This window comes from Pinus tabuliformis, chromosome 5_2 (assembly GCF_031772625.1).
Source record: "Pinus tabuliformis cultivar Carrire ecotype Pingquan chromosome 5_2, CPIR1, whole genome shotgun sequence".
Classification (NCBI taxonomy): domain Eukaryota; kingdom Viridiplantae; phylum Streptophyta; class Pinopsida; order Pinales; family Pinaceae; genus Pinus; species Pinus tabuliformis.
The window spans coordinates 69,189,374-69,203,732 of record NC_142306.1 but is presented as its reverse complement, the minus strand read 5'-3'; the positions used below and the strand labels follow the sequence as shown (position 1 = coordinate 69,203,732).

The 14,359-nt window shown below is 37.2% G+C and overlaps 1 protein-coding gene across 1 annotated transcript; it reads left to right on the top strand.

Moving 5' to 3' along the window:
* Positions 1-3,158: 3,158 nt before the first annotated feature.
* Positions 3,159-4,244, top strand: LOC149157585 (uncharacterized). Its single transcript, XM_089437645.1, has 2 exons — positions 3,159-3,642; positions 3,754-4,244. Exons 1-2 carry the CDS (start codon positions 3,335-3,337, stop codon positions 4,073-4,075), a joined length of 630 nt encoding a protein of 209 aa, XP_089293771.1. The 5' UTR covers positions 3,159-3,334; the 3' UTR covers positions 4,076-4,244.
* Positions 4,245-14,359: the final 10,115 nt, after the last annotated feature.

Sequence of the window (14,359 nt, the reverse complement as noted above, 5' to 3'; positions counted from 1 at the left end):
CTAGGCGGAGGAATTGCCCGGAAAGTTATGGAAATTCCGGTCATATTTAGAGAAAATCTGGCAAGGTTTTTTGTAAATCTAAGTTATAGTTCTTAAACTTCAAAATTTTAGGTGTCCATTTCTATCATCAAAAACATAATTCAAACACTGCCTCTACAATATTTTTTGAAATTTTTTTACCCAAATTCCGGCCACTTTTGGCCATCCAGAGAATTCCTCCTCAGTGAAATAGTGTTTCAAAAATGAGTAGTGTTTCAAGAAAGTCCTCCCTCATGATTGTGAGACTATACAAGGTACTAAACCGTTAGTCAACGTAACTAATTTTCGTGAAGGCATGTATTGGATTTGAACGCATGGTGATTTAAAGTTTTAGATTTATGCATAAAAAATAGTTAAATGATTGACTAGACGGTAAAACCTTGGTGAGAATATAATCATCAAATTATGAACCAATATGGAAAATAACACTATCCAAGATATACTTACAAGCTATATTAATTTGCGTATAGTCTAAGTTGTCTTATGTATAATGCAGAATATAACAATAGCACGATATGTTGATGCTACTCATATTATTACATTGATTTCATATTGTTTTTATATAAATTTTATTACATTTTATAAGAGTAATAATAATTCAATTTTAAGAAAGATATTAAATTGATATATAAAAAAATTTTGTTTATAAGATAAAGGATTTATGAATTTTTTTTTTATCAAAAATAGAAAAAACGACATTCTTTTTTTACAAAGAAAAAAGATATGATACAATATGATTTTTATTATCCACTAAAAAACAATATATTTTTTTTTTAACAAAAGAATACATTTCATACAATATTATTCTTATTATCTAGTAATTTATAATTGATAATGAACAACATTATCACTATACATTGTTCATAGAAAATTATAACATTTGGATGGAAGGGACTTATTTATAGATAGTGATTAGTCAATGGACACATACATACTCATTTCTGCACAAATTTGACTACTAAAGTCTACAAAGGCATACATACTATAACCCTTTCTAGATTTGAACATTTTAATACCCACTCAACTCATATATAAATAGAAACTATATATGTGATTAGTCAATAGAGACATACATACTCACTTTTTCACAGATTTGACTACTAAAGTCTATAAAGACCTCTAGATACTCTATCTTTCTCTAGATTTGAACATCTTAATGCCCACTCAAACTATATAAAAATATTAAATATATATGTGATTAGTCAATGGAGACATACATACCCACCCCTCTCAAGATTTGAACATGTTAATACTCACTCAAACCATATACAAATAGAATATATATGAATAATAATATAAAACAATCTAACTTTTAACTTTCCAATAATCTTCATTAAAATTTAGAAATAAATAAAATTATTAATAAAAACAGTTTTATTTTATTTAAATCATTTTTTTTAAATATATAAATCAATTTCACATCCTTCAAAATCCAAAACACAAACCTTATACTTTTTCAATAATTAGAATTTACAAATTTTCCATTCACCAAACAAATAAGCTTTCATATTTGAATATGGTTGATGAAAAAAACAGAGTATATAAAGTAGAAGTAAAAACAAAAGGTATCTGAAATAGTACTCTCGTGGTTTTACCTTTGGACATATATATAATTAAAATTAATAAAATCATCATCAAAATTAAAAGATATAAAACCAACTAATTCAAAAAAAAATACCATTTCATAAAGACTCCATCAATTAAACAATTCCATCAAAATAGTCCATTTCTGAACACTGCGCTTCTGTTGTGGGCACCAGTTTATGCGTTTGAATATGCGCAGCCTGCTCACACGTATTTAGCCTTAGTCAAATAAGGACACAATTTCGTAAATGATTGAAATTTGGGTATGATTGTAAAAAATTGGCAGAAATAATTTGGAATTTTGGTGGTAACTTTCAAATTTCAGGATTCTGAATGCCCATAGGTTTTTTCAGTGCAGAATGCATTAAATTTTTTGAAAAATTTCTCCCCAAATTCCAGCAAAAAATTTACCATCCTTAACAAAATTGTAACCTAGTCAAATGTATTCTCTCACAACAGTCAAAGCTCAGAATTTGAAAGTTGGGATTGGCAGAGTAGCCGTCCCCAATTCTCTGTTTATTGTCAAATTCCACGGTCATATGACAGAGGTTTGTAGTCAGTTTTATGTTTTTAACGTTGGAATATGCGCAGCGTGCAAAGACATGTTTATATATAGGCCTATATTCTCAATAAATTTTCTCGAGTGGCCGTCCCCAGATTCTTGTTTACCGTCAAACTCCAACCTCACATGACAGAAATTTGTAGCCAGTTTTATGTAATGTTGGAATATGCGGAGCCACTTACTATATAAACCCTCAATAAATTTTCTCGGAATTGTCAGTATTCAGAGCTTGAAAGTTGGGTTTGGCAACAACAATATTTTATTGTGTGGCAGATGGAATTTGATGGCTAAATAATTTTGAAAGTTGGGTTTGGCAACAACAATATTTTATTGTGTGGTGCCCCACAGCAGAGATGGAATTTGATGGCTAAATAATTTTGAAAGTAGCAGAGATGGAATTTGATGGGTAAGTATCAATAGCAGCAATATCTTTTTTGTGTAGTGAACGAATTTGACGGACCAATTATTTGACAGAGATGATTTGTTTATCAAATAAAATCCTTATTGTTAAACATTATGTGATTACATTATAATTGTAAACCCATCAAATTTGAAATTCCTACCCTGGGCCAGTATCACCAACACATGATCAAATCTTGAAATACAATCTGGTATACTTCATTGGGTACTGTACTAGCTATTGAAATACAATTTGGTATACTTCATTGGGTACTGTACTAGCTACCTAATATGAGAAGTTTGAGTCAAATTTCTCTAAAATCTCTCACATTTCTCTAAAATCTCGCAGCAATTTATTGAAATCGCAAGTTTGATAGCTAATTTCTGCACGATCAAAGCATTTTAGGGCTTTTTCAGGGTGCTGAATCCAAATATGCACCAAATATGCAGTTAAAAACCATTTTAAATAATACAAATCAAAATTTAACCTCAATTTTTCCATGGATTCCGTCACCAAAATTTCCAAAAATCGCACTAAAAACAACTCCCAACCCATGTATCTGGAAGATGAGAAAGCGTGCCGTTTGGGTTAGTCCTGCACGAATTCCGTAGGAAGGAACTCAAATAAATAAAAACTGTACCTGCCTTACAGAGCCATTTATTGACACATGCGTCGCATTCAAGCCATTGCGGGAGGAGAAAGGAGGCATTAATAGAAACGAACACGGCGGTGGGAGCTCTCCTGCTGCAATGGAGAGAACAGTCTACAGACCTGGACTTGTTCGAGGTTTATTGTTACTCGTATGGGTTTTCTGTTATACTAAATCTGTTCTTGCAGGTGCAGGGTTCGAATCCCCTGACGGAGGTAGTTACCCTTCTACAACCAAGCGGCGGTTACAGAGCATGAGTATGAGTCGGAGATGGAGGGGCACAAGAGATGCAATGATGGGGCCAGGCTTTGCCTACACGAGGACTACGCCGGCTTCAACGACCAATATGCCCACGCATCATCAGACGGTTAAAAATGCAACAGCGGGCAAAGTAAAATGCACAGCACAGTAAGTATTCTTGAAATAATTTTTATATCATCTACTGCTATGCCCTTTAGGTCTAAAATCACATTGTGGGTTGCTTCCCGCCCCCCTTTTTTGGGGACTTGTTCTTTACAGGTATTGGAGCGAAGGGAAAGAATCATGGCCGCGAATGCTTCCAGTGGTGTCGACGGTGGCGAAGGTGTTGGGATCTGGAGCTTTGGAAGGGTATGGTCATTCTGAGCTCACTGTGTTGGACGCCATGAAAATGGAGGAGCGTGACGGGTACAGCAGTCTTCTGAAACAATCTTCTACTGCACTTGTGAATGCATATAGCCGCGAGGGATTCCCATATGCACCCTGGAGAGTGAAGACGCTCTTCATAGAATCTCTGGTTTCTCAACAGGCGGCAGCTGCCCAGGCTGCCCGATTTCGATCTGCCAATGAGGCATGCCCATAATTTGCAGTAGATCCACAAAACATTGTTGAGGTTCTACTATTTTTGTTTCAATGATTTCATCAGCACCACTTTAGGCTATAAGGGGCCCCTCCCTAGGTGCTCCTACTGTACCTTGTTAACTGTGCAATTTTAATCCCATAAAATTCCAGTAAAATTATTACTCTTTCCTTGTTTCCTCTCTATAGGTGCTCCTACTGTACCTGTTAACTGTGCAATTTTAATCTCATAAAATTCCAGTAAAATTATTACTCTTTCCTTGTTTCCTTTCTCTATCTGCCAGCTTTATTGGGTTTTCTCCTCTGTTTTTCAGATTTTATGTTTTGTATTTTAACATTTGTGTGCTGTATATCATGTCTACAGTGAATGAATTGTATTGTGCTTTACTCTCAGGATATGACACCAACGCTTAGGATATCCTATTAAGAAATGATTTTACTGTAGGCCTATTAAGAAGTGATTTTAATGGAGGCGGTGAAAGAAAGCTTTTACAAAGTTTTGGTCATGATGTCTAATTTTGTGTGGGTGTAATGTGCTTAACACGAATATATTGATACTTAGGACTCATAAAGACATCGGTGTTCCAATTTTGTCTTATTATACATTTTTGCTTATATTGGTTTAAGGGTTTTGGTGCTCCATAATCGATATCCATGAGAAGGAAACCATCAAAAGAAAATATCGACACATTATTTTGGTCTTAATGTATTGGAAGACCTATGCATAAATGATTTTATAGTGTTTTATTTGTGAAGGTTTTTTTTGGAGGGTGGAGAATGAAAGTTTTTACAAAATTTTAGTTATAGGGAAATCAATTTCATATGAGTCCGCCATCATGTTTAATAATTGATGCTATACAACCTATGCATATTAAAGCTTCAACAACACAAAAAGACATTGGTGTTATTATTTTGTGTGAACATACATTTTATTCTACATTGGTATCAAAAGTATTAGTGCTCAATGATCAATATCTATGGGAAGGGAGCAACCATCCATGGGAAGGGAACAACTAAAGAAGATATTGGTACATTACTTTGATTTTAGTGTATTGGGTCTTAACTTTGTCACGAGGACAACAAGCATTGATGCTCAATGACCAATATACATGAGAAGGAAACAACCAAAGAAGACATTGTCACATTACTTTGGTTTTAGTGTATTAGGTCTAAACTTTGTTATAGGGACGCCAAGCATTAGTGCTCAATGTATTAGTCTCAACTTTGTCATAGTGACGCCAAGCATTAGTGCTCAATGACCAATATCCATGGGAAGGAGAAAACCAAAGAAGACATTGGCACATTACTTTGGTTTTAATGTATTGGCTCTCAGCGTTGCCATAGGGACACCAGTTCGATCAATGCACATTAAATAGATAACAACTTCCTAAAAAAGCATGCTTTGGCCTTTGAGCACTAACTCTTCACTTTAGTTTGAAGCACATTACTTTGGTTTTAATGTATTGGGTTTCAACTTTGCCAAAGGGACACCAGTTCAATCAATGCACATCAAATAGATAACAACTTGCTAAAAAAGGCCCACTTTGGCCTTGGAACACTAATTCTTCACTTTAGTTTGAATGCACTACAATGTGCATTGGATGACCTTAAGTCTCATGGCCTTTGGTGCTTCGCTTTGGTCTTGAGCATTGATATTGCACTTCGGTCTAAGAGCATTGGGGCTTCACTCTGATTATGGTACAAGTAGTGCAATGAATAGTTCAAATTCTCGTCCTCTTATGGTTGTCCACATTGGACTTGGAGCAATGTTGCTTCTCTTTGCTTTAGGTGTGTTGTAGTGCATTAGATAACCATAATTCTCATGTTCCTGTAGCGCTCCACCAAGGGCTTGGGGCATTGATGCTTTAGTGTTAGATCCATGGAAAATAGAACATTGGTGCTATATTTTTATTTTACATATATTGTACTCTTCTTATTGGGATGGAATGAGAAGGTGGTAATACTAAAGGATAGAAGATAAATAACCATGAAAGATAAACATAAAAGATAAATTTTCCTATTAATTTATTTAATTTTCTATTATTTCCTATTTTTAGAAAATTTCATATTTTTGTGAGATATGATTGTTTTACTTCTAAAACTAAAATGAACTTAAAGTGAACAAAACAGAGTAGCTCTCTTATGCAACCTAATGATGAATTTGTTCATAAAATGCTATGAATTAAAAAAATAAAGAATAAATGATGGATTTGGTCATAATTTTTTTTTATTATTTTAGAAAAACATAATGAAACATTTTATTAATTTAGAAAAGAAAAAAAAAGTTAGATTCATTTTTGTGGCATCTACAGAGAGTTTTTAATTGGTTGTGTCATAACATTTCTATGATATGCATAATGATCTATTTAAATGATCTAGGTGCATTAATGTATCGTTATTGTTTAGGGTATTGATTTTCCACTCAAAGACTAGTTCTCCAAGTTTAGTCTTGAAGTATCAATATTCCACGGTGTTGGAGTGGTGAAGTTCCACTTTAGATGGATATCGACGTTCCATTCTAATCATCTTACCCTTAATGAATGAGCAATTTTAATTAAAAATAATAATAGTTAAAGATTTTATATATAATAATTAAAGTTTTTATAAAAAGAAGATTATAATTTAAATAATTTGAAATTTATTATTTTATTAAAGTGATTTATAATTTATCATTTTATTAAAGTGATTTTATTTATTAAATTAAAAAATTTAATTGTTTTGAATTCTTGTTTGTTTGTTAGGTTATGTGAGTCGTGAGATACACATCTAACCTGTAGTTTGAGTCTATGTGATCTAAAGGAATCTAAGTTCTCAAAATTATTCAGGGATTACACTTGGCCTAGGCCACACCAACGTTTAGCATGATTGGAATTTGGCCCACAAAGTTTGGAATCTCAGACTTTTACACCATGGAATTCTTTAACAAAACACTTCGCCACTATCTCTTATACACCTCATAGATTTTTTTTTAATTCTTTATTTCATATTTACTTGCATTTCATTTTTAATTTTTAATATTCAACTTTTTAATTTTGAATATTTAATTATATTTTTTAATTTTGCATTATACAATATTTTCAAAATTTAATAAAGATTAATAAAATAATAAAATTGTACCCAACCCGTCTCATGACGTTGACTTTTCGGTGGACTCTTTGTTTGCTTCCATTGACAGATCGATTCATTCTCCCTCCGCCATCATTTTGTCTTCCCCTTGCGTTGACCGATCCCCTTCCTTTTCACCACAAGATCTCTTTGGCCTTAGCGACCCTTCCACTCTTGTGGTCCCTTTATTGTTTCCCCATTTCCCACCTTAAACCAGATCCCTCCTTCACTGTTGACAACTCCACTTATTATTGAATTAAGACTTATGTTATCCATATCAAGTTTTTGAGACATGTGATTATCGCCGAAAGCATGTCTCAAAAACTCCACTTATGTTTGTAGACCTCCACTTTCCCTCGGTCTTCAATTCTGATCCCCTCCCTTGCCCTTTAATAATATTTCGAATAAGAAATCTAATAATAATTAGAATTCTAATAACAGTAATAATATTGTTTTGAATCAAACTAATACTAATATTAATTTTAATTTGTTATCCCCCTCCCTTAATAAAAATAATAATAATTTTAATAATAGTAATTTTAATAATAATAATAATAATATTAATTTTAATTTTAATTTGTTTTCTCCTTTTTCTAATGATCCGGATTTATGTAGGAATGAAACATAATACAAATATAAATATGACCACGAATATGCAATAGAAATAAATCTTCATTTCATTAATATCAAAAAATTTAAAGACGCTTACATACAAAATGGAAATAAACTAGCTCGGGCGATGGTAGTTTATTTTCAAGGAGAGATGTGGGAGCTACATGCCTCTAAAGTATGTTACAATGAGGCTTGAAGGCCTATTTATTATTAAGAAGCAATGGAAAACCCTAAACATTCAACCTAACCCTAGGAGATGAAGCGCCAAAACTGTGGGTCTCATTGGGGTAAATTGGTACATCAACTTCTCGAGGTCGTAACTTGGGTATACAATCTTTGTTTGATGCACATGATACCTTGTTAGAAAGACCTATCCAAGGACTACAGCTTTTGACTGCAAATGCCAATCAAAAACTCACATTTCTCTGTTTTCCAAAAAACGTCGTTTAGGGCCTCAAAACGGCTCTAGAAGTTCAGGGCCTGAAAAATTGCCAAAAATAGAATTTGTGCTACAATTAAGGAAAATGAAAGAAACAATGGTGGGGGTCCAAGTGGAATATGCGAGTGCCCTCCACTATCCCTGTGGATCAGTCTGTTCCCCTTAGGAAACCACTGTCCCCATTGCGTTGAGTGCCTCCATGAGATGGGGAAACTTTTGCTAAATTTGGTCCCTAGTGAGCCGCTTTCCTTGGTGTAGGAGTTGGCTAGCTTTGACAACTCGATACAATTGGATCTTCTACTGGCGAGTGGTCTTGATCTGCCTGTCCATGATCTAATTAGTTGCGTCATGTTCCATGCAGTTTGGGTTTAGCTCTGTTGGTGTGAGATGTTCTGCAATGTCTGATGTGTCTAGTAATGGTGGAAAGTGTGATCGAAAATAGTCCACATTGAACACTGGGTGTAGGCCAAGGAACGATGGAAGGCTGAGCTCGAAAGAATTGTCTCTTATAGTCTTAGTGATGGTGTAAGACCCATATCGGAGCGGGCGAAGCTTACGGTGATCCCTGACGAGGCGCTCCTACAAATGCAACCAAACTTTTCCACCAACCTAAAACTTGTGTGGCACTCAATGCTGATCATAACGTTGTTTATACTTAGCATTTGATCTATCCAGTATGTCATGGACCTGCTAGCAGATGTGCTGAATGCGCTCAATGAAGTTGTCAACTTTGTCAGCTTCAAACTGAGCATGAGTTGAATCTGCTTGAGTAGCTGCAAGTGGTATGACAACATCATTGGGACATAGTGGCTGGAATCTTAATCCCAACTGAAAGGTGTTGTGGCCAGTTGATCTGTGGAGAGCTTCATTGTAGTTGTGCTGGACATAAGGGAGACTTTCATCCCATGTGCATGGATTCTTCGAGTTGTACATACGTAGGATGTGCACGATCATCTGGTTGATGACCTGCCTGACCATCAATTTAGGGGTGGAAGGTTATGGACTTAGTGAGCTTGGTATCCAACAACAACCAGAGGTTTGACAATAATGTACTTAGGAACTTGTTGTCCCGATCTGAGATAATGGGCTGTGGGATCCCAAAGTGTACCCATACTCGTTCAAATAAGAGTTTGAAAGTGGCTTTTGTTGTGATTCTCTTCTTGCAAGCCGTCAAAATGACCATCTTAGAGAACCTGTCGACGACCACGAAAACATAGTTGTTTCCATGCTTGGTAGAAGGAAGACCTGACATGTAATCCATGGAGATGGATTCCCAGGGCCGACTAGGAAACGACAGAGGAGTATACAAGCCTTGCTTCTTGATTGTAGGTTTGGCAATGGCATAGGTAGTGCAAGATCTGATGTACTTCCCAACATCCTGTCGAAGGTTTGACCAATAAAAATACTTTTGCAACACTGCCATTATCTTTTCTACCCTAAAATGTCCAGCGACCCAATTGTAGTGCGTCTCCCAAATCATCTTGGCATGCTCGCTTGAAGGAACACAAATGTGTCCCATGAGGCAAAGCAGTGCATCCTGGAGGTGAAAGTCTGGAACTTGCTTACCTTCCAAGAGCATATGATATGTGGTGTCAAATTCTGGACCAGTGTTGTAAAGATGTAGCCATCCCAAAGTCTCGTGTCCGCAAGTGTCGAGCACAATGGTCAGCGCCATAACCAACGGTCGATTGAGGCAATCAACAACATTATTGGTGCTACCCCCTTTGTACTTAATGTTCAAATGGAACTATTGCAAATATGTGGACCATTTCTGATGGTATTCATTCTACAACTTTCCTTGTGTCTATATGAACTGCAGGGGTCGGTGGTCTATCTGGATGACTGTTTCCTTCCCAGAATGTAATGCTTCCATTTTTGGCATGTTGGGTTATGTTATATTCTTTCCACGACTAGCTCCCCTAGTTAACCGGGGGGTTAGTTCGCCCCCCCCTCGTTGTGCCAATTGCGCAGAGGGGAGGTCACAAGGGTGGCGGCAGCCCCCCCGTCTAGGGGGTTTGAGGGGGGCGGCTAGCCCCCCTCTACATGGTCCGGGGCAGCGCCCCAGGGAAAAAAAATTTGGACCCTATATTAGGTGGGTGGACCTACCTATGGTTTTGTGCATGGTTTTTGCACATGGTTTTGGGCACGATGGTTTTCGGTCCATGGTATTGGATGTTTCAGCATGTATAAATATGTATTGTAACATTGAAAGGAACATAATGAAAAATCAAGCTGGTAGTCCCGGTTTTGGGATCCAGGGGAAAATCTCTGTGTATATGTGTTTTATGCTCTTGCCTTTATTTATTTTCTATTTTAGAATTCATATGCAGGTAATTTTTGTATGGGGTTAAAACGTACACGGCAGACCTGCACAATGGAATACATCTCCTTGTCATAGGTGGGATACTTAATTTTTGTATGGGGTTAAAACGTACACGGCAGACCTGCACAATGGAATACATCTCCTTGTCATAGGTGGGATACTTTCAGATTGTATCTAAAAGTGTTTTACTGTGATATGCCACCCTGCCCCTGTTGGGTAAGAACTGCACCAACAACATAGTCAGAGGCATCTACCTTTATTTTAAATGGTTGTTTCAGGTTTGGTAATGTGAGCACTAGTGCAAAGCAGGCATGATGCTTTAACTCAAAAAACGCCTTGTATTGGGATTCATACCAAAATAAATTTGCTTTCGCTCTACCATTGGTGACTTGACTCAAAGGCCAAGTGATATGAGAGAATCCCAATGCGACCCTGTGATAGAAATTGACAATACCTAGAAAGTTACAAAGCTCTATTAGAGTGGTCGGTGCTGGCTAATCTCGAATAACTTGTATCTTGGTTGGGTCCACATGCACACCCTCTCATCAATGATGTACCCCAAATATTGAACCTAGGTGATACCAAAAGTGCATTTCTCCAAATTGACACTCAATTTGTGTTGTCGAAGAGTTTGGAGGACTTGTCGAATATGGTGTATGTGCTCTTCCCAACTCTAGCTAATAATCAGGTTGTCATCTAGATATACTACCATGAATGAGTTGTTGAAGGGCCGCAAGATGTTTTCCATCAGCTGCATGAAGGTTGTAGGGACATTTGTCAACCTGAAAGGAATGACCAACCATTCGAAAAGGCCTTCCTTGAATTTGAAAGCATTTTTCCACACATCAGAGGGTTTGATTGGTACTTGGTGATAACCAGACTTCAATTCAATCTTGCTGAAATATTTTCCCCCCTTGAGCTGGTCCAGAAGATCATTAATCTGTGGGATTGGATACCTATTTCGGACAGTGATCTTATTCAATGCTCGATAGTCAGTACAAATTCTTCAAGTTCTGTCCTTCTTCTGTATCAACATGATCAGGGTCCCATAGGGTGATGACCTTAGCCCAATGTGCCCTTTTTGTAACAAATCTTGAATTTTCCTCTTGATTTCATCATTCTCCAGAACAGAGCGTCGGTAGATTGGTCCATTAGGTAGCAGCGCACCTAGGGTCAGATCAATGGAGTGCTTTACTTTAAAATGTAGGGGTATCCCTATGGGTGAAGTGTAGATGTCCTTGTACTCCTCCATGACCTTATTCATCTGCTACTATCGTGCAGAAGAGACTTGTCTCAAGGCTGTGGATGTGGCCACAATATTCCTCTTTCTCTGAGGGCGAATCATAAGGAAGACAAATTTTTTAGTTTGGGAAATGATTTTACTGCATTATTTAGCAGAGATTAAAGAAAATGCGGTAAACAATGCTACCTCTGGTGTCATGTACAATTTCTGACTCAAATTAATAATAACAAAACGGGGTCTAGATTCATATACAACATGAAGATTCCATAGGTATGACTAACCTAATAAAACATCATAAACTTCCAAAGGGGCAATAACACACAATACCTTATATGCAAAGGGCTTGATGCTATAAGGCAGGTGACACTGCTATCTGACACGAAGATCTCACCCTTGGTGGAGCCACCCGATGGTGTATAGCTGTGGGTGCGGTGTCGTTGGCAGCTTCAATCTCTTAACAACGACGACTAGGATAAGGTTCTTTTGGCTCCTTCTGTCAATGAGGAACAGCACTGATGAACCCTTTACCCACATATGTGAGTGGAAGAGGTGATTCCCCTCCTCTAGATCCTCAGATTTAGCCTTTTAGAGCTTGGTGGTGGCTACCATCATAGTGGGTTTGACGTCAATGATTTGCTTTTCCTTGTCGATTCCCTTATCAGGTTCCGGCTCAGAATCATAGCATGCATCCAACTATGAGTCTTTAAGCTCGAACACCATCCCCTGGTTCATGCAACATTCATTCGTGTTGTGAGTGGGAGTTTTATGGAACTCACACTACTTGCTAGTGTCTTTCTTCGCCTTCCCATTAGTCTTGGCTTGCAGCTTTGAAGAGTTGTCCTGGGGGGTCGTGGTCTGACTCTACCCTTTTCTTTGTGGCTTGGGGGTGCATTTTCTCTGCTCCAGGTTCGCATATCCAAAGCCTCGCTTCTTCTGCTTGAATTTATGCTCAATATTGGAAGCATATCGGTATGCTGCACCAAGTGAGGAGGTGTCCAATAACTCCATTTCCTCCTTAATGTATTTTTGCAAACAATTGTGGTATTTGAGCACCAAATGTTTCTCAGAATATTTGATACCTAATTTTGTGCACAAGGTATGTAAAAGATTCATCAACTTGTGCACATTTTGATCCCTTTGTTGTCGTTGCGTAGTCCATTGTATGTACTTGTCTTCATAGCTCCACACAGGGTAATATCGTTCCTTGATGGCGTTTCAGAAAGAATTCTAAATGGGTGTCACTGAAAATAGTGAGGATTCTCTCTCACCCCTCTGTTCACAGTAGGTTTCCCATCGATCCTTGACATGGGGAGCAGCATTGAGGACTGAAAAAGTAATATTTTCCCTATTGGATAAATCATGAACCAGAAAATATCCTTCCAATAGATTTAACCATCTATCTACGACGTCTACATCTATATTGTTGATCTGGACTTATGCAAGAAAGCAAAAAAACACAAAAATACACATATACACAGAGATGCAGCAGAAATAAAACTCCATTTATATCAAAGAACTGAAATATGCTTACATACAAAAAAAAAGAAATAAACGAGCTCGGACAATGGTAGTTTATCTTTGAGAAGAGATGTGACGGCTACATGCCTTGAACTATGTTATAATGAGACTCGAATTCCTATTTATTATTGAGAAACAATGGAAAACCCTAAACATCCAAAAACCTAACCCTAGGAGATGAAGCGCCAAAATTATGGGCCCCATTTGGGTAAATTGGTATATCAACTTCCCGGGGTTGTAATTCTGGCATACGACCTCTGTTTGATGCACACAATACCTCGTTAGAAATATATATCCGAGGAATACAAATTTCGACTACAAAAATCAATAAAAGTATCACGATTGCCCATTTTCCCAAAAAAACGTCATTTAGGGCTTCAAAACAGCTCCGGAAGCTCAGACCTGGAAAACTGCAAAAAAAAGTAAATTGTGCTACAATTAAGGAAACTGAAAAACGGAAAGAAACAGTGGTGGGGGTCCAAGTGGAATAGGCGGGTGGCCACTGATATCCACTTGGATCAATATTCCCCCCCAGGAAGCAATGGTCCCCATTGCGCTGAGTGTCTCCATGAGATGGGGAAATTTTTGCTGAACTTGGTCCTTGGTGAGCCACTTGCCTTGGTGCAGGAGTTCGTCAGCTTTGACAACCCAATATAGTTGTATCTTTTGTTGGCGAGTATTCTTGATCTATGTGTCCATGATCCAATCAGTTGTGGCATGTTCCATGCAGTATGGTTTTAACTTTGTTGATGTGAATTGTTCTGCGATGTCTAATGTGTCCTGTAGTGATGGAAAGTATGGTCGAAGGCGGTCCACATTGAACAATGGGTGCAGGCAAAGGAATAGTAGAATGATGAGCTCGAAATCATTGTCTCCTACAACCATAGTGATGGTGTAAGGCCCATATTGAAGCATGCAAAGCTTGCGATGGGGCCCAACGAGATGCTCATTCTATAAATGTAACCAAACTGTGTCACCCACCTGGAACTTATATGGCACTAGATGTTGATCATGACGTTTCTTGTACTTAGCATTGACTCTGTCCAAT

What these genes read in the sequence shown, in the direction of transcription:
- LOC149157585 (XM_089437645.1), top strand. Translation starts at nt 3,335, where the DNA reads ATGGAGAGAACAGTCTACAGACCTGGACTTGTTCGAGGTTTATTGTTA. An exon ending in AAAGTAAAATGCACAGCACA is followed by an intron (nt 3,643 to 3,753) that starts GTAAGTATTCTT and finishes TGTTCTTTACAG; the next exon opens with GTATTGGAGCGAAGGGAAAG.